We start from the raw sequence: 21997 nt of genomic DNA, 5'->3' as shown, positions 1-21997 counted from the left end.
GCAGGTCGTCGTGACATGGCCATATGATGATCAACATGATCAACAATTATTCTCCATGATACTCGGTCCCTGGCTGTAGTCTCTTATTCGTCCAGGCATATCCAACAGGTCCTGCTTCACCTGATTCAGTCATCAAGTTCACAGTGCTTCCCAGCATCTCGTGCCGAGCTCGTGCCGCGATAAAACACCTTCTCCGGGGTCCGGAATCCTCATAACATGCTCCAGCCATTGTATGTTGCCATCCATAGCTACCGTGAGGAAGGCCGGGTGCTGTATAGTTCAGCAAGCTCGCCACAAGCAAGCAAGTAAGCCACACTCCATGCTTGATCCTCTCCACACTACATGTAAGAACACACCGCCAATGTGTGTCCGGAGGTTGCGTCGCTCAAACATACCCGGAGCATTTGCATCCTCCGCTCGTATGGATGGAGTATAGTATATATTCGATATATCTCACATTTCGCGCGGTCTTGAAGACTTCTGGATCTCAGCAGATGGGGAAACCTGTAGTATTTATGCACGATTCCCCTGTACGATGTTTCTCCAGGTTTTACTCCTGACGTCGTGATCCGAAGTAACGACCGTCCCAAGATAACTCTACTACCTCGTCGACTAATACGCTGTCTCCTAGTTAGGCCCTATTTCGGGTTGAACCTTCGGCAAGCAGGTCGCATTGGTGTACGCCTCACACACCTTCTCTGTCGTCTTCTCGATGATGTAGATGTTATCTGCGAAGTCAAGAAATTTAAAGGACCGTTAAAATACCCAGGTACCACAAATCCACTAAACGACCACTAAACGAGTTCTAAATGGCTCAAGCTCTTAACCTACAAGGAATCTAAAAATACTTCGTTTAGCAGACGGCAAACGACTCATTCACTCTAAAAATAGCAAAAAGCTGGTGGCGCTGGTAGGATAACCCAACCAGTGGAGCGCTTTCCTCGCTTTGAGAGCTTTCTTCTTTCCTTTGTACTGTTGTATGGTTTTGCATTGAAGTTATGCATCGCTAGAACTAGAACGGGGATACAATTGCTTAAAAACTAAACTCCAATGAATAATATTAACACTGCAGCAAGTGAGATTTGAGTAATTAGTCCTACGTGTTGATATCCACGTATTTGACCACACGTCCATTCTTATTCATTTTTGCTCGGAAAGTAAGAAAGGTATATAGGCTATGATTATATGAAGGCAAACAGGCAGGCAAACAAACATTGCAAGAAAAGGACCGCAATATAATGATCAGTTATTATAAAACGCCATCTGTTGAGCAAACCAGTGGAGCTTTCTTTTTTTCTATGGATATTTGGTTTTCTATGGATATTTGGTGGCTTAATCTCTGGCGCTGGGGTATCGTGCCACAGATGCCGTTGTCTAGCTCTGCGCTTCGAAAGGCACCATAGAAGGCCTCAAACCCCTGAAAAACTCGAACGATTCTGACATCAAGTTGGATACTCTAACCTTACAAAACACCCCGTTAAAGATGGCCTCTATTAGCCAAATCAAATACCCAGTGAATTGGCTCCACTACATGATGTTCCATATATTTTTCCAATCTGAGGTATCGCAGGGCGCCTTGAAGTCGATGAACAGGTGGTGCGTAGGGATCTGGCACTCTCTGCACTTTTGGATGATCTGCTTAAGAGTGAAAATTCGATTGGTGGTGGAAATGCCTGCAACAAACTCAGCTTGATAGCAGCATAAAAAACTAATAGCCAGAGATGCAAGTCTGCAGAAAAAGATCTGTCCCTGCTCTATACGCTGTAATCTGTGTTGGACATACTGGACATTTGCGAATAAAACTGTGACTTTTATACAAGATCAACAGAATTTCCAAGCCATACCTTCGCGTAGTTAGACCGTTCGTTCGCGCTACTGCCATACTAGGCTTGTTAGAGGCAAATCTAGGTACTGTTCTATCACCATATATCACCATACTCCAAACTATCAGATGCTAGCTCGCTATCAGTTGTAGTAAACGCCCAATAATACCTAATAGTGATGTGCGTTGCGTTCCGAGCCTGCCAGGTGCGATCCATTCCAGCATGCAAGTATCTGGACCGCGCTCCTCAATTTTAACCCAAGCAGGTCCAAACTGATCCTGCTGGTCTCACTGTTCTTTGCTATCCAACCTGAAGCGCCAGATGACTTAGTTCTTTTCGATCCGATCTGGACTGGTTCCACTCAGTGATGCCAGTGATTATGACCCGGCCTACAACACTCGACGCTCTATTCTTTTTTTTTTTTTTTTCGATCCGAGCCGGAACGCTCGATAATCTGTTCTCTTTCATACGATGGTCCGGTTTGTTATGTACAAAGCAAACCGGTGAAAAATGAACCTGTTTCTGTTAGTATTTGTTTCAATCCGGTATAAAACATTGCTCTTTCTTTTCTTCTTTCTAGTATGGATACACGTACACATTTTGTGTATGTGATTGTTAACTGCGCAAGCTATTTTCTCACAGTCACAAAGATAACGGTACAACACCTGGGCCACGAATCCAGAAAAGTATAGATATTTGTGATGAGGTGAAAATTTAACCTCCAAAATTTAAAGAGACAATTCTGCAACAGTGGTAAACTCAATGAATGGACTGCATCTCTTCTGCCATATGAATCTCATTAGTATTGAGATAACAAATAAACACATAAACAAATAATTTATTGAACACCGTGTACCGGCTAGGCAGACTGGGCGGACGCCAGGGGCCCATCGATTTAGATGCCCCTTAGATCGATAGACTGTAGTATGCAGTATGCATAAAAGTTGACAGAGTACTAGCTACACCCCTCATACGCCATGTTCAGGGGACCTCAACTCGGCTTACCGCCTAGGGACCCCGATACTCTACATCCGTCACTGGGAATAGCGCTATTCTTATGGACAATTAAAGTGCCAGACCGGACAGTGCCGGTAGTGCACTGTTTAGTATAATGTCAATCCTACGGAAACAACTTATCACTTTATGTGTTATGTGTTATAGACCGATGTTAATAGATTTATTATGTGTTATTTGATTATTTATAATTCAACGGATTGGTTGGCCCTCTCGAAGCATTTTAAACTATATATAATATAATATAATATAATAACATATGCACAAAATACATCTATGCGTTCACGTTCAGTCATAGGTGAATAAAATTAGAACGTAGATGGATGCACGGCATGGATTATTAGTAGCTCGGCGCGCGACATGGCTGGTTGATAGGGATCACAGATAACGTCAAATTCACGGCGCATACGAAGAAACGAGTCAGAGGAGCCGAAGCGTGTGCAACATTCCTCCACGTCAAACAGCGATATAGTTCGGAGAGATCTCGGCGAGACATACATGTTGAGCTTGTATAGAAGCGTCGGCCATTCGACGCGATTGTCTAGAAGTCCCGCAACAAATAGCCTCTGGGCATTGCAGTGTCGCTGGTTCAGCGATTCGTGGCCTAATAGCACACAGCAACCGGCATAATTTACCTGAATTTTCCTCCAGGCAAATCGCGAGAACTTGCGTTGACCCCACACGGGCCAGGGGGCGTGCAGCTGAAGACCACCATACTACCGACGCGTATTCCAGCACTGACCGCACCAAACCGCAGTACAGGGTCTTGATGCAGACCGGGTCAGTGATGTCATGTGCAATTTGTTTTAGTAAGCCGATCAATAGTTGGTTTCCCTTAGCGATAACGTGCTCTATCTGGTCGAGGAAGCTCAACTTTTCGTCAAGGAGCACTCCAAGATCCCTGACACAGTTTTTCCGCTCAATGGTAGATCCATATAATACGTAGTCGTATACTATAGGGCACCGCCTTCTCGCAAATGTAATGACAACACACTTTTCGACGCACAATTTAAGACCATTCAAAGAGCATCAGCACTGGAAAGCACTTAGAGTGGCTTGGAGGCAGAGTTGGTCTGATCGGACGCAGATCTGCAGGAACAGCTTCGCATCATCCGTGTATAGTAGGTGCCAATAAGAATGATATTTGCTATCCCAAGAAACATTTCCTATACCTTTTACACTTTACCATGTCTAAAGAATGCTTTACTATGAGTGTACTAAGCCACATAGTTTTAACAACTCTTTTGAAGATGCCTAACAGTCTTTAAAGTTGTAAAACCTTTAAAACGTTCTGAAGATGCATATAAGACTGGTATATCAGACTTATAAGATGGCTGGCTTCAATCAACCTGGAAACGTATTCTCTAGCACGTTTTAAGACTTGTTATCTAAGACCGAGGCATCAAGATCAACTGATCTTATTAAATGCATATTAAGTCTTGGATGAAGGGAACATGGAACTATACAGACTGTACCTGAGATACGCTATTAACACAAAACGTGGAGAAGCGGTTTTCAGCATATTTAAGTTTAAGTTTATTTTCCTTTAGTGATTTCACTTTGCAGTGATATTGTTTTTTTTTATTTCTCGTAAGGACGGCCTGGTTGGCCGTATCATTATGATTATGATATTGTATCAAATCAGAAAACCACAATTGTGTAAATATGCGTATACCAGGTTCCGCGTATCTCGAGCACTACCTGTATGTGGAGAGTCTTAAAACATGTTAGTCTGCACAAGTGCTTTCTAAAGCAATGTGCTGTTTAAAACTATCTTAGCCGCACAGATTACTTACTAACTAACTTATCCGGCGCTACAACCGCTTTGGAGTCTTGGTCTGCCTCAGGAGTGTCCGAAAACGCTTACAATCTCGCGCCTTCGTCTGCCAGTCCGTTATCCCGGCCTTAATGGCGGACGCCTCCACGCCATCTTGCCACCTCAGTTTGGGCCTACCACGCCTCCTCTGTCCTTGTGGACGGCCTAAAAAGACTTTACGGGCTGGGTCGTCCGTTTCCATGCGTACAACATGGCCAGCCCACCGGAGCCTGGCGAGCTTGATACGCTGTACGACAGTGAGGTCGCCATACATCTCGTATAGCTCGTCATTATAGCGGCTTCTCCATTGTCCTTCCACACATACGGGGCCAAGTATCCTTCTGAGCATCTTCCTCTCGAACGCGGCTAAGAGGGTTTCGTCAGATTTGGACAGTGTCCATGTCTCAGAGGCGTATGTGAGTACCGGGACTATATAGGTACTATATAGTCCCAGCTTCGTCCGTTGCGACAGGTTCTTTGAGGTGAACTGCTTTTTTAGGCTGTAGAATGACCGGTTGGCAGCCAGCATCCTTGCGCGCAACTCAGCTTCCATACTGTTGTCGTTGCTGACCTTTAACTCCAGATAGGTGAATTCTCGGACGACTTCAAAAGTGCGTTCACCTATCTGTACATCACGCCTACGTAGATTCGGATTATTTATTGGTAGGTCCGCTGATGTTGCCACCAACAGTTTGGTCTTTGCCTCGTTTATCTGCAATCCGAGGTTCTCTGCCGCCTGCTCGATCCCTTGGTAGGCTTCTGATACATAGGAGAGCCGCAGACCAATGATGTCTATATCATCAGCGTATGCCAGGATCTGGGTTGGCTTATAGAAGCTGGTTCCCGTAGTCTCCACCCTCGAGTCGCGGATGGCCCTCTCTAGCGCCATGTTGAATAGGAGACAGGCAAGCCCGTCCCCCTGGCGCAGACCCTTGGTGGTAGCAAAAGGTCCTGAGAGTTTTCCATCCACCCTCACCTGGCATGTGACGTTGGTCATAGTCATTCTAACTAGCCTTATCAGTTTGGCCGGGATTCCAAATGAGCTCATAGCGTCGTACAGTTTTACCCTGGCTATGCTATCGTATGCGGCTTTGAAGTCTATGAAGAGGTGGTATGTGTCGTTTCTGTATTCAGCCATCTTCTCCAAGATCTGCCGCATGGTGAAGATCTGATCAGTGGTTGATTTTCCGTTTCGGAATCCTCTTTGATAGTTTCTTACTATCTCTTCGACGTGCGGGACAAGGCGATCCTGAAGAATCAGGGAGAATATTTTATAGGCGGTATTCAACACCGTAATACCCCTGTAGTTGTTGCAGTCCAACCTGTCTCCCTTCTTGTATACGGGGTAGATGATGCCGAGATTCCAATCACAAGGCATCGATTCGCTATCCCACACCTCAGTAACAATTTGATGAATCTCGTTTTCTAGTCGTGCACCTCCATTCTTGACCAGTTCGGCTGCAATTCCGTCGGTTCCGGGTGCCTTGTTATTTTTCAGCCGACGGACAGCCTTTCGTGTTTCTTTTATGTTAGGTGGCAGTAGCATGACACTATCTGCTAGTGGCGCTTCTAGCTGTTCGTTAACCTGGTCGTTGAGTAATTCATCAAAGTACTGAGCCCACCGCGAGAGGACCTCTGGCTGGTTACTAACCAGATCTCCATCCTTATTGCGACAGCAGGTTACCTTAGGTACAACGTTGTTTAGGTGACCTGCTTGGTAAAACTTTCGTGTCGGTCCGTACGGCCCCCTGGTTTGCTCGAGTTCCCGCATGTTTTGCTCTTCCAAAGCATGCTTCTTGGAGCGGTGAACTCGTTTCTCTTCGCGTCTGAGCCGTGAATATTCCTCTGCGCATGCCCGCGTCCTATGCCGTTGCTGCATTGCTCGGTATGCAGTATTCTTACGTTCGGTCACTTGTCTGCATTCATCGTCGAACCAGCCAGATTTGGTGTTGCCACGACGTGGTGGGAGTATATTTCTTGCACAGTTTATTATTTTTGTTTTTAGAGCGTTCCACCTCTCGCTCGTAGTTTCGTATCTGTCTTCTGGTAGTAGAGACTCTTCTAAAGCGGTTTTGAATTCCTGTTGGACAGCAATGTCCCTTAGAGAGTCCGTGTTGAGCCGAGGCTGCGTGTTTTCTCCGCCCCCATTGTCGCGGGGGCGGGCGATTCTACAACGTATCACTAGGCCAACCAAGTAGTGATCGGAATCGATATTGGCTCCTCGATAAGTTCTGACGTTTAACAGGTTCGACTGTCGTCGGCGGCTTATTAACACGTGGTCGATCTGGTTGAAGGATTCGCCATCCGGGTGCGCCCGGGTGGGAGGACTACAAACATCCCATATTCTTGGCAATCTTACCTAAATAATGAATATGACAAATCCCAATGGATCTTTTTCTCAATTCAAATCAATTTCAAAACAACCTATTGCAGCTTGCAGTTATAGAACCAGGATGTTTCGGATGTGTTTTTCTTGCTTTTCTAATGCAGCTCCAGCCGTCCTTTCATAGTAGCGTGTCATTTATTTTTTGGTTCATTTCCGGCACCACATTCAAACACCACAAACGGTGCCCAGGTCTGTTTAGAAGGTAGCGAAAACAATCCCAAATCCCTCCCCTTAAAAAGTGAAGCAGCATGCTAACTCTCCGAAGGTGACGACTGTAGGTGAAAATGCAACTCGAATGGGAGAGGCAGAATAAAATTGGAAATATTTGGACAAAAGAATATTGCATGTGAAATTAGAGAGAGAGAAAGAGAGGAAAAGAATGAAAGAGAAAAATAGAGAGAGAAGGAGGTAGAGAGATAGAGACAGAGAGAGATAGAGACAGAGAGAGACAGAGAAGTGGCAAAGAAAGTTAAAAAAAACAACAAGAAAACCCCGGAATACTATATCGGAAAAAGTACAAGTACAAGACGCAACCGGAAGCTGAGCACCGGAAGCAAGAAGGTTATCGTGAATGAAAATATTTCTTGCTTTATTGAGGCAACTGGAGGTAGCGGATGGTGCAAACTGTCCTGAACACCAGCCGGGTGAAGACTAGTGGTTGCAAAACTTTTGCACCTGATGGAAAATATTAGCACTGCTTTAGGCGATAACATGGTCGTAGAGTATATCATCAAATGAACCTCGAATCGGTCGATTCCCGGTATGCCTGCGTGTGGCAAACGGGAACTGAATAGGAGTTTGAAAAATCGAGTCCAAAAAAGGTTATAGCGTTCCTTGAAGACTAACTTGGTACTCCTGCCTTAAACCATGAGATATTACGTACAAGTTTGTGTGTGTGCGTGTGCGTGTGTAACTGTGTCGCAACGAACTTGCCATTTACCATCAAAGGCTGGACTGAAAACATGTCACGATGGTGGTGAGTTTTATATTTTACGCTTTCTACCACCCATTCGTTTTGCAACGAATAACCACCACTGTTGGAGGTTGCTTAAGCGAGCTGAATTTTTGCCATGGAACGCTCGAAAACTGTGAGTTTTTCGCAAGAAGTTTGGGTTGCTAGGTGCGGGAATCAAGTTGCTTCACAAGGCAGTAGCTAGCTGTACCGGGATGGGGAGTGTTGTCAGGGGCATGTTCCAGCAAAAGACACAAAAATCAATGGCAGCAATGAAAGCGTGGTTTCGGAACCGGTGCCAACAACCGTTTACCGATCTCGCTTTGATGTTATTAATTATGAGCGGAATTTGGAAGATTTTTGTTAGAATATCTTTTCTGTGGCACAAGCTTCGCGCCGCTTTCAGTCACCCTCTTCCTCCTCAGGGTGAGCAAGGGGGTTCGGTGGGTGAAGGGGAAGGGAATGAAACCCACACCTCCACGTTGTCTTCTGGTGCTGGCAGCAACGGTAAGCGAAACATCGGTAGCAACTTTCTTACAATCCTGTGCGCGCCCTTTCTATTCGATAGCGGTGGGATTTGACCTGGTGCACGGATGCCTCGAGATGGCGCAATGGAAATGAGAGTCGGGGAGGGGGAGAGAAGAGGAATTTTAAAAAGAAAATTCGGACTTTTCGCTTCATGCTGAATCAAACGGCTAAACGGAAGAGTAAAGGAATGGAGCCAGTACGGAATGATAAGCGCAACACGATTCCGCTTGTTTTTTCTCTTCTGCTTATCCGGTTGGAAATCAGTTTGAGCAGTTTTAGTCGGCCTAGAAGGAGAATAAAATACAAACAAAAAAATAAAACACATAACAGGCAATAAAAACCCCGGCGCCCCGGTTTTATTCGGCGTGTGTTTCGTTTCGAAAAGTATTTATGATTTTTGAGAAATTTATAAACCCACTTTTATTTGATTTAACATCGAACATTGTTTTATGCGAGTTTGATAGACGCCTTGCGGGTGGTGGGTTTTTTGTACGTCCTTTTCTTGCTCAAAAGTGGGGTGGAGAGTAGGGAACTTTGTTTGCGAAAATTTGCGGCCGGCTGTTGGGTACCGGCTGGCATAGAAGTTCATAAGATCTCAGCAGAGCAGTAACGGTGTAGAGACGGAAAAAAAACATCAAGACAGAAACTTCAAAATGCAGCCCCAGGCTAGACTGGAAAATGTGAGTGGATGAGTATAAAATTTTGGTCGGTTTAAATGAGCCACAGTAATTCCAGGCAGTTAGGTTTGTTTCGTGCAAAGGAAGCTTAGTTATTTTAATTTAGCCTAAATTCTAGTAAAACAATTTAATAGAAAATTATGTTCTTCGAATTTGTTTGGAACCAGATTTCAATTAAATATGCGAAGTGTGTTTATTGTTAATACTAAACATGTTCGCTTGTATAAAAAAGAGGAAGTCGCTAGTATGTGGTGGATAATTTTCCTACTTATGTTGTAAATTATGGTACCATAGCATTATCGAACCTGTTATGTTTTTAGGGTGAATTTTCAGCATTATGCTCAATAAAAACTTGTCATAATTTATTTGTAGATTCAAGAGTATAATGATCTCATTTTGATCCATTATGATTTTTAATTCAGTGTAGTCCGATAACCTTGGTATCTTTGCAGGAACCAGTGAAACTATGTAAGAAAAATCCAAAATATCAAAATATTTCAAAAAATATATGCACCAGTTTTCTTAATTTAAACATTTTCTTGTCAAAAAATTGAGTTGTTGTGTGGTGCAGTGTGTGAATGTGAAGTTTATTGACGGAATTTGGAGTATGTCCGTAATTTGAATCAACACGTCCGTAGTTTGAAAGATGAGGTCGAAACTGTCCGGAATATGAATGCAATGTTTTGTGTAAAATAATGTAACTCTATATTTTTTGTTCAAATTTATAAGGTTTGTTTCAGTTAAGTTAATTATGCAGAGGTATGGTCAATTAAATTTGAATATGTAGGCAAATATTACATCCCAAAAATACCTAAAAGTCTCCGCAATTCAAAGCTACACGGGACCTAACATAGCTATCGTTTTTGTATCAAAATATGATATTTGTCAGACATTCTATAGCATGTTTTAGATACAATTAAAAAAATCATAAGCAATACGACCTGGTTATTATTTTTTGACAAAAAAAATTGATTTAAAAACTACGAAAAAGGTACCACACGTGGTGAAATTTGTAGTGGTATAGATATTTCTTCATGAATTTTACATTTAAGGGAAGGTAGGTAAAGACGCACACTACGGGTAAGATGGAAACTTCTCATAAATGCACCAAAAAGGTAATTTTCGAATAATTCAAAAATGCAGCATCGAAATTGAAAGTAAAACAACACATTTAATAATATTTTTGGCATAATATATGCAAAATTGATTAAATTCATGAACAAAACTAATGTTCAATTGTGCGCACATTATTGGATCTAATTTGACTATGGCAGATCTTAAGCTCTGCAACGTTTATTGTTTATATTTATTCATCAAAAACTGGTGAAAGAATTAGAATGAAAGCAATACCAGTTACACCAAAGCGGGAAAGACAGACACTCGGTCTTAGGGACAGATGGACATCGAATTAGTTGATTTATGTTACTACTTATATCGATTGATAATAAATAGTTGTCATTAAATACCGTAAGTAAAGGTAATTCGTTATGCTATTACTCGCTCGACGCTGTTGAGGCAATTCACGACATCCAATATCTTGCCACAACTTGGACAACTTTAATATACAAAAGAGTATCAGTGCATCATATGACATCGTTCAGGAATAGATGAGAGATTCTATGGGATTACAAATATCAAAAAGTTCAATCTTAAACGGAAATAATGGTTACCATGTTCCTCAAAAATGTTGCAGTCGTGAACATTCCGCGTAGTAATTTCCTAAAGAGAAGTTCTAGACTGTTGTTCTGTAAGCTGGAGCAACGTCAGCTGTTAGTGCCCGGTATTTAATAAATGCCTTAGATCCTGCAATCTACGATGTGTTAGAACTGGCGCATACAATTCCTAAATTCACGGCTGAATGAACAGTCGATACAATTGACCTAGAATTCGTTTACGTACGTACCAAGACGTGGAATGCAATGGGATATGTAAACATATTATAAACTTGTTGAATTTTCATCGTTGTTTATAGGTGTCCATCTTATCCTTCATGGTGTCCATCTTTCCCATATCAGGTGTCTGTCTTAACCGAACATTTCAAAACTGCACGAAAATACCATGTTTTTGTTTCATGAAAAAAAACCATAAAAATTGATAGAAACTTAAAAGTTTCAACACATTTTCTGATAAAACATGAGTTTAAGATAATGTACGCACATTTTCATGGTCGTTGTATTGAAATATCCCTAGATTTTTAACATTTTCCTTAAGGTGTCCGTCTTTACCTACCTTTCCCTACCATTTTTTTTTTCAAAAATACTTTTGTTATGAGACGATGTTGAAGGAATCCCGATGATCTGATGTCCTCATAATGTTGATATTATTACTTTGCATGCAGTGCTGTTGATTTAGATAATCAATCAGCTGGTAAAAAGTCGTTGAGTTGGGGTTTTAGGGGAGCTCGCAACACTGTAACAATTTTTTTAGGATTTTGCTTATCGTGGAAACCCGGAGAGCTTGCTGTTACAGTTTAATAGCGTGACGAAGGTATGTTTTTAAACCCCGTTTCTTTTCCGAAAGAATTTTATGAAACGCTCAATTGCCTTTTATGAAAAATGTGGTGAAAAAGCATTAAGTTAAATATTACCACCACTATTGGTTCATCTGTAGTATTGATATTTCCTAATATGAATATGGTTATGTGGTTGACATTTATCTATATTAAATTTCAATATTTTTATAAATATGCATTGAAAGATTGTAACATAAAAAAAAAGTTTTATTGCTTAGGAATTCAATTTTTCACGTGAACTCAAAGTTTACTCTACTTTAACTGAACTTCTTTACTTTAACTGAACTTCTCTCAATAATCCTAGCTAGCTCGAGCGTAGGCCTATCGTGCTGATACGACTGTACCACGAAACCGGTATTCTGAAAATAAATATTACAAAATAATCTAACTGCATGATTGACACTCTCGATTTACAAGAAAATTCATTCAAAGAATTTCTGTTTGAATAAATCTTGAAATGGAACGTGCTACGAACGCTCAAATTATCATCCAAATTGGGATCAGAATCATTGTATCAACTACCGTCTAATTGAAGGTCCAGGTTGAAAAATATGATACAGTTCCGCTTGGGCGATGTTGATGAAAACCATAAATTCTTAATGAACTGTTGCGTAGGACAGTTAATTTTTTTATCTTCCTTGCCCGGAAACAGACTAATATATGGACGCACCTTGAAATAGAATTGATCGTTATTTTCGCGCCGTAGACTACTTCCTTGGCGGAAAAAGGATCACTTCCACCTAATTACCTCGCCATCCAATGGTATGTTTTCCTTTCGTAGTTTAGTCAGGGACCGAAAACACGTTGTGGCATTGAAATTTTGTCATTTGTCATTGATACAGGCGAAAGTTTTGAGTAGGGTCTATTGCTATTGAAACCAAAACGACCGGGCTAATGCTGCAAAAGCTAGCGGTGTGAATGGTAGCACCGGCTATACGACAGGTCGAGTGGATGATAGTGTATATTTATGAATTAACGTTTTGCCGCTCGATCTACAAAGTGCGGCCAATTTCGCACTGCTCCCAAATCGTTTATCGCTCTACCGTTCTCTGGTCTGGTTTTATGGGGGGGCTTGAGGGTGGTTAAACGGCTGTGGATGGATTGTGGCAGCGCTAAACTTGTGACGGAAATGTATGATTGCGTTGTTATGCTTAAAACAGTGTTAGCAGGGAAATCAGGCGTCAGCGGGGAATAACAGACAGGAAATGGGTTATTTCGCAGTTTTGATAAATGGTTTTATGACTTCTGTCGTTTATTCACCGAGCTGGCGTTTTTGGGGTTTGTAAGATTGAGATCCATCATTCGAGCATATCCGCTAACGTTTAACGTTAGTATTTGCTAAAGTGGTTATATAAATACCTTTTATATTCTATGATAATTTTTCGCTAGATTTGAGTTATTTTACTCAACATTAGGAGTACATTACTTACTTGACGACATTACTTAGGGTAGTTATTTTTATTATAGATATTTTAAGTATTCAACACACCACTTAAGTGACATTGGCACTTTTTTAGTTGTTTTTGTTGACAAATACGATAAACAGTTTCCATTCGGTTACCATTTGAATAATTAAACCGATTTGATCAATTGCTCGTGGGTGATCAAATGTCAAGTGATCACGATAGTAAATTTTCTGTGCATTAAGGGTCGAAATAATGAATGAGCAAAACATACACTAACTCAAAAAACAATCAAAAACAAACAATTAACTGTAGATGTTTGCTCAAAAGGGTGCATTCCAGCAAGACCCAAAATCAGCAAACAAAATCATCGCGGGTCGCATATTAGGTACTCAAGGGCCGCATGCGGCCCACGAGCCTTAATTTGGAGACCCCTGACCTAGCCGATTAGTCTAACTGAAAGTATTCTAATTACTCTTTTACAGAACCAAAGAATAATTATTGTTCTTTTCTGCGACAATTGATAATATGGTATCGCGATTGTTTTTTTTTTTTTTTTTTTGCGTGTTTTGTTTGTTTATTGCCCTGTTTTCCTTATAGCGCCTTTCCATTGCCATTTCTTCATACGTGCCGTTTATCGACGCTTTCCTTTGCCCTTCTTCTGGCCAGCGCTCGACGAGGCTGCGGCCTGCGATTGTTCCTGCGGTTTGGCCTGTCTACTTTTCAGCAACGGAATGGTCTTCCCCAGATGCAGCAGTACGCTGTCCCGCGTGGCGTACTCCGAGTTCAGCGGTGCGCCATCATCGTTACGCAGCTGAACGCGAATCCGACCGCGGCATTGTAGCTCTCTGCTTCGCTCTCGTGGATACTGTTTCAACTCAACCAGCACGTTCATGTTCAGCGCCTGCAGTACGTCGCGTATTTCCTGCGGCGATGGATCGTCCACGCAGTACTGTTTCGAGATGCGGCGCCCTTCCTGGCGCGATTTCTTCCGGTTGATGTATGCCGGATAGATGCAGACCCATCGTTCGCGGTCGCTGTGCTTCTTGTCGGGCGACCAGGGTGTTAGGGGCGGCGGTCCCTGCATCCGCGAGCCACCTGGATGACCCGGATGTGCATGCATGGTGGCCATCGCTGTTTGCTAGTAGTTTGTCTGACTAAATTGCACGGTATTTCAGTAAAAATACGAGGTCCAGCACGTTCTCGTCGCAGAAAAACAACATTCGAATACCTTACAACATTCGAACAATACGAGAGCCATACTTAGCTTTTCTAGGATAATCGAGTAGCAATAGAGTTTGATCTAGTGTTTTTTTATCATATGTTACATGTTAGTTTTTTTAACCAGTCTGGTGGTACAGTCTTCAACTCGTACGACCAACAACATGCACGTCATGGGTTTAAACGTCGAATATCCCGTCCTTCCATGCGTACGACTTACTATCCTGCTATGTGTAATTAGAAAGTCATTGAAAGCCAGACACTTACCCTCAGTCACCAAACTCATCCAAATCGGTAGTCGTCCGTGGACTACCGCCCACCACAAATAGACTGGACCATCAAAAATCTGCATCGGGCTGGTTGCAATAGTCTCATTGCAAACCGGCATTTTGCCACAAATGGCTTGCAAAGAAGAATGTTAGATTTTAAGAATAGAATTAATTAAATTATTAAAAAAGGCTGAAAATCTCTATAAAAATAAAGAAAAAAATGGAAGCCTTGCCCACTAGTGATACAGGCAGGATTTGACCTACAAGGGTTGTTGTGCTAAAGAAGAAGACATGTTGGTTTTACCAATCTCATTAAAAAAGCACAAATGAATTCAAAATGTAATTTTATCAACAAAACGTCAGTTAAATAAAATTTATTTTGTTTCAAGATTAAATTCAGCGAACCAAGCATGAAAGCTATCTATGAAGATCAAATAAATGGAACATGCTGAATAACAGTATTGTGTTCGGGACAATTCTACTGATCTAATAGTTGATAATCTTATCCAAATTCATCATTGATATAAGACAATTATAGACCAAACGTTAAAAATACATAAATTGTTCGTGTATATTTTAATTTTTTTATCACAGTTTTTATATATTCTATTCTACAAGTTTGAGCTAAATCTGTATTTTTTTAGTTATATCACACATCCATTCATTTTCAGTTGTTTTAGTTATTTTACAGAAACTTAAACTCTTTGCATCTAAATTCAATTGAATTGGAATGTGAATATTCTGATATCTTGGCGGAATCTATTGGCAAGTAGCTGGTATATTAGATTTTCAATTTGGTGAATTTGTAGAAGAGTATATGTAGCATGTTTGCTAAAAAAAAGTATAGATAGTTTCTAACACATTTTTGAAAGCCAAAGCACATGATTGCAACACATTTATTATAACACACTCAGCTAATCAGATCATACCATCCTTCTCCTCCACGCTCTATGCTCGGACACACCACCAAAGATGGTCCAGAGTATGCTTCGCTCAAACACGCCCAGAGCGTTTGCATTCTCCGCTGGTCCAGGACTCGTGTCCGTAGAGGACCACCGGGCAAATCAATGTGCGATATATCTCACATTTCGTGCGGGCTCGAAGTCTTCTGGATCTCAGCAGTCGGTGAAGCCCATAGTATTCCCGATTCCCCAGAACATTACGTCTCCGGATTATGCTGCTGATGTCGTTGTCCGAAGTAACGACCGTCCCGAGATAGCATAACTCCTTTACCACCTCGAAACTGTCGCCGTCAACTCATACACTGCTTCCCAGATGGAGTCACCGGCAAGCAGGTACTTCGTCATCGTCACATTGATTCTCAATCCAATTCTTGCTTCTTCGCGTTTGAGTCGGGTGTACGCCTCACACATCTTCGCTGTTGTGCTGCCGATAATCTTGATGTCATCCGCGAAGTCAAGAAATTGGAGAGACCGGCAGAGGATCATGCCACGGATGTCGTTGGCTAGCTCCGCGCATCGAATGACACCTTCCAGAGCGATGTTGAAGAGCAGACAGGAAAGTCCGTTACCTTGTCTCAGACCCCTGTGAGATTCGAACGATTCCGACGTGAAGTTCGATACTCTTACCTTTCACTGCACTCCGCTCATGGTGGCCTCTAGCAGCCGGATCAACTTCCCAGGGAAGTGGTACCGCTGCATGATGTTCCATAGCTCATGCCGTATCCACCTCAGTTCTACCTAGTTCGTCAAAATGATGACCTTCCTTAACAATGTTTGAAGGCCAGCCGGGCCAGCGCGAGTTCAAGGATATTACATGGCGACCGTATCCAAAATCATACTTAGTTCATGAATTTTGGATATTTTGGACTACACGGAGACATTAAACAATCATTCTTTCAACTATGCCCATTCGAGTTTTAATTATTTAACCTAAACCATATTATTAAGAATTTTACTTTTAACATTTCTTAACAAATTTATTTATTTGTCTTCTTCTTTTTGGCGAAACGTCCTTTGTGGATATGCCGGTCTATTCCCGGCGTCCCTTGCTACGGGGGGACGATTCATATGAGGCTGTAGAATCTAGTTATTTGTAAAAAATCTAAACTAGAGCCCTGTTTATACAGTTATTTTTATGGTTTTTTATAGCTATTTGCCTAGGGTACAGCTAGGGCACACGACTATAATGCCTTAGTGAAAATGTGTAAAAATACGTGACAATTGCTCATCAAAGCGAATTTGCACATTCGATGTCACGGGTTTGCATTGCATCATGAATTATGTATAAAATAAAGCTGTAAAAAACTGTGCCACTTGTCGTTTTATGCTGCTATGGGTTGGGATAGTGATTTGCTAGCTTCGCTTGGGCTTATTTTCACGGCAACTATAATAGAATGATACCTGATAGAATTTTATGCTACCGGATATAATGACGAGGGGTTTTCAATGTTATAGCACTTTTAGCTATGCAATCAATGGCATACGTTGGTGTTAAATTGGTAGGATGAACTGGTATGAGAGGATATGTTAGAATTAATGGGATTGTGTTTTAATTTATTCCTCATCTGGTACACCTTTTGAGGATGACGTTGCTGAAACGAACATGGAGCAGTAGGTTTGTTTTTAGTACTATTGCCCTTTATTTCATCACATAGAGTGCGTAAATTTTTCCACTTTTGCTTTGCCTATTGAAAAAAATAAATAATCACAATGTAACTGATTATCAAGCGAAAAAAAAACCAATAACGAATAATGAGGCAAACATAACGCACCATCAAACAATTACGATAATCATTTCATGAAGGATGAGCTTTTTGTACAGAGTATTATGCAATTATTTAAATTAAACTACAGATAATCCCCATGAAAATTAGCTTCATTTGGTGTGAATACGATGCTTAATTTAAATCAACATAATTAAATTTAAAATACCAAGCTGTCAATGCACGATTGTGTGTAGTTTGTGCGTTGTGATATGAGAAACAGACTTCACGCACTGTCATATACGAATACATTTATAAACAAGCAGTGTTAGCAATATTTTTATGCATTGCAGGTTATTGTAGTGTAATAAGCAGTAAAGTCGTATCTCGATTAAGTACTCTTAGATAAACTTGCGATTAAAGAATCGATGTAACCATGATAGCATGTGTTAAAGCTTAACTCATTCATTGTTTCATGAGTTTACTCTACTCCGTTATACTTACATTTTTCTTTCAGAAAATTCCACGAATTCGTTCATACCATATATCGTTCGGGCGAAATAAAATGTATCATCGCTTCTATTTGGTGAGTTGATTAAACAGTTACAGTAGTTCAAATATTGCTCTAGTGCTATACACTATGTTTATCGTACACAAACGACTGTTGAGAGTTATGTTTAATCAATGTTCATGTTTGACATTCATTAAGCTAAAGATATACGCCAACTATTTTAATCTGTTAAAAAAATGAATTAGCTAACACATTCAGTTCATTGGCTAATTTAATGAAAACATGTAAAGGGTAATAAGCTGCTCGATTGTAAATCACGAAAACGTGCCGCTGATTGTGGATTACAAACTTATTGAATCGAATCACAGAAGTAGTTATTGACACTAAAATATTTATGTTGATTGTTTATGTATTGGATTAGAGCAGGGGTCTCCAAACTTTTCAGTTGAGGACCATTTTGACGCACCCTTTAGAATGAGTGGAAGTTCAAATCTCGTTTTAATAAGAAAATACTAACAAAATATATAAAATTTCTGGAGCTTTCTTTTATTGAACATTGATTTTCGTCTTTCAGAATTAAAAAAACATTGATTGGTTAGTCAGAACAGAAAGCTATTTAATTTAACCTTTACTCAGTCAGCGCGGGCCGTAGTTTGGAGACCCCTGGATTAAAGTATTGATTGAGTAAAAACAAAAGAAAAAAGCCCGGATATGAAAAAGAAAATTTTATGTACCGCCATTTCAAACCCTTGAACTCTACATAAATTTAAACCCAAGATGAAACTGTAAAATGTAATTAAATTCAATTAACCTGAAATTCCATTTGCTATCATTCTCCAAAAGTGACACATTTCACTTTCATGAGCTTATTCACTGCATTGTATTTAAAGACAAGGTATTAAGTAAAAAATGGCCACGATTACGCCACGTTCCCAGAGGAGGGTGCAAATTTTCCACCACTTGCCACTTCTGCAGTCGTCATAGTGTAAGAACGAAATTAACACTTTGCAAGGCGATGAAAAATCATACCCATACCCGTTCCCATTTGCAAGGTAACTTGGTGCCTGGAAACTCGGTGGAAAGATGATTCAATCAAAATTAAAACAATTACCACCATTTATCCTTCCCTGTTCGATGCAAAGTGAGCGAAAGTGAGAGCTGCACAAGAAGAAACTCTGCTGAGTGGTGCGATACTCGTGCGCGTTCATGCAGCACCATCTGATAGTGTTCGGTCGGGTCCATCGGGACAGTATCTTCATCTTGCATCGTGTGATATCCATCCATCAGTCAGCATAGGCACCAGCCGTCGGTCAGAGAAATGCGCTACTCAATGAAGACTTCCCAGTGCTACAAATACAAGCTTCTACCCTAGACGGGAATGGGTTTCCCCGGATCCCCACGGGAGTCTTTGATTAGCGTAAGAGTATTAGCATGGGGATAGCGCGGGTAGCACGAGATTGACGGGCAAAGGGAGTGCTTTGGTGGGTTTCCGATCCTGCCCATCCAGCGAAAGTGTGAGGCAAGTTTAATCAGCTTCGGGGATGATTTATTGAGGTAATTACGTGCCTTAGATTAACAAGGAGCTGTTTATTATTAGCGTTCGGAGATTCACTGGCAGGATCCACTCCTTGAGGAGTGGATTCCGTTCATTTTTTGGTCGGTTGTTGTGCTACGGAGACCTGCGGATATCACTATCAAAGAGCTGTCTCGGGGAGATTAAGGACCAAAACATTCAGCGAACCGGTGGCATCGGTGACCGTTGTTGGTTCGCTTTTTATCCTCAGTTTTACCAGAGCTAATCTTACAAATGCTTAAATCGAAAGGATTTTCTGGCCCGCTGACATCGGTGGCATTAGTTATGTTCGCGTTTAGCATTTGTCAATCGCTGCTGTCGCCTGTTGTTGGTTGGTTGTGAAATGGGAAGGAGGATGGTTTGATATCCATTTTCAAAATCGACTAAATGCTGCTGAATCGGGCACACGGGCCGAAGGAGGTATTAATTATAATCTTTTAATACACAGTATAGCACAGCGAGTCAACTGTACAGCATTATGGTTTGGTAACATTTAAACAGTAATAAGTGCCGATTATGTGACTCAACTGCTTGAGAAAAAGTATCAAAAATGCTCATTTTCTATTATGATCCGTGTTAGAGAACTCGATTTGTCTCTGGTTTGATATATCGAACTGAACGAAGGTCATTTGCATTACCTGACTCAAACGGAGACCGTTTTTTGCCAAACAGCTTTCCGTCAGGTTAAAGCTACGGAAAGCGGTTTGTTTTACGGTTTAACTACTAAATACGTATATTTAAACCACACGAATTGCATGTAATTAAATTCAAAAGGGATTTTTTGTAATTATTCACTACAAAAAGGGTGGGAATTACAAAATACACAGAAATTAGAAAATCATACCACAAGCGCTACTTTTCATGACATTGCCAAACACATTTAAAGAACAATAATATGCCACACGTAGAAATAATTATAAATTGGTACGATACTTCCTGCGTCTCGCGTTGCAGTTTGTTTTAACAAACAAAGCCAATTCAGATCAATTTGGCAGCAATATCTCGAGTCAACGAAAGAAGTCTCTAACAAGCTTGTATAATACCGATTTTGTTTCAGTTCGTGTAGCGCGATTTTGTTTGACACATTTCCGTTTGAATCAGATAATCGACACTAATATCAGCGATGTACACAGCTATGGCAGATTGTGATACGTTTGAGAGATAGGGAAATAGTTTTAATACTTAACAGGTAATCGAGCTTATAAACACTTTCAGAAAGATTGATTTGTTTGAGAAGATTCCATGTTTACATATACAGTGGAACCCCTCATAACGAGCATAACGAATTTTTCGCATAACGAGCAAATCTAAATGCTCTACGAATACCCCTCTTAAAGTCTCGCATAACGAGCAATTTCATTTTTGTTCTAGATAAATATCAGGCTGTTTCCCAAAGAAGCAGGTATAAGAGGGGAGGAAAAGTGTAAGGGAGGTGACACATTAGTGTCGATTATCTAATTCAAACGGAAAAGTATCAAAAAAAAGCGCGCTACACGAACTGAAACAAAATCGGTATTATACAAGCGTGTTCTTCTTTCTTTCGTTGACTCGAGATATTGCTGCCAAATTGATCTGAATTGGCTTTGTTTGTTAAAACAAACTGCAACGCGAGACGCAGGAAGTATCGTACCAATTTATAATTATTTATACGTGTGGCATATTATTGTTCTTTAAATGTGTTTGGCAATGTCATGAAAAGTAGCGCTTGTGGTATGATTTTCTAATTTCTGTGTATTTTGTTATTCCAACTCTTTTTCCAGTGAATAATTACAAAAAATCCCTTTTGAATGTAATTACAAGCAATTCGTGTGGTTTAAATATATGTGGTTAGTAGTTAAACCGTAAAACAAAACGCTTTCCGTAGCTTTAACCTGACGAAAAGCTGTTGGACAAAAAACGGTCTCCGTTTGAGTCAGGTAATGCAAATGACCTTCGTTCAGTTCGATATATCAAACCAGCGACAAATCGAGTGCTCTAACACGGATCATAATAGAAAATGAGCATTTTTGATACTTTCTCTCAAGCAGTTGAGTCACATAATCGGCACTATTAACACCCACCGCCAATCCAAAACTCACGAAGTCATACAAAAATCGTAAAAAGTGTCTTCAATTGAATTGCTCTATTTCTTTCCTTCTTATTTGACATTATTGGAGGCTCTTTTCGGCTTCGGCAGTGGAAGTGGGCAGGACGTGGATTAAAGTGTGTAGTTTACATCCCTAAGAAGCGTGTGTTTCATAAGTGTGAGTTGTATTGATAGGTGTGTTCTTGCATGCATTCTTGATCCACTTGCTCATGAAGACGAGAATTTCGATACTAAGAATTGATCAATGCATTACTGTTGTCACTTGAAAGTGTTCCGTATGGTTGTGATGCATATAAACCCTATATACCTGTAGTTTGACCCTGAACCAATTATTTCACTTTTTATACAAATTGTATGAAAAAGAGCCTCCCGCATAACGAGTTTTTCGCATAACGAGTGAGTCATTGTAACGGATTAAACTCGTTATGAGGGATTCCACTGCATTCTAAATACATGGAGGCAGTCCCGCGATACGGTCGTAAGCGGTCGTATATGACTTTAAAAATGCCCGTCATCGATTCAAGCCTCAGGTGAACTGTTACACCATAACAAGGACTGAGT

General features: G+C 40.8%; 1 protein-coding gene across 1 annotated transcript; it reads right to left on the bottom strand.

The window, feature by feature from the left end:
• Positions 1 to 13653: 13653 nt before the first annotated feature.
• Positions 13654 to 14337, bottom strand: LOC1279366 (signal recognition particle 19 kDa protein). Its single transcript, XM_319081.4, has one exon. The coding sequence runs from the start codon at positions 14241 to 14243 to the stop codon at positions 13746 to 13748; it is 498 nt and encodes a 165-aa protein (XP_319081.3). The 5' UTR covers positions 14244 to 14337; the 3' UTR covers positions 13654 to 13745.
• Positions 14338 to 21997: the final 7660 nt, after the last annotated feature.

The sequence above is a fragment of the Anopheles gambiae genome, chromosome 3 (genome assembly GCF_943734735.2).
Source record: "Anopheles gambiae chromosome 3, idAnoGambNW_F1_1, whole genome shotgun sequence".
In the NCBI taxonomy this organism is placed as follows: Eukaryota; Metazoa; Arthropoda; class Insecta; order Diptera; family Culicidae; genus Anopheles; species Anopheles gambiae.
The sequence above is the reverse complement of the archived record's forward strand: the minus strand, read 5'-3'. Positions and strand labels throughout refer to the sequence as shown.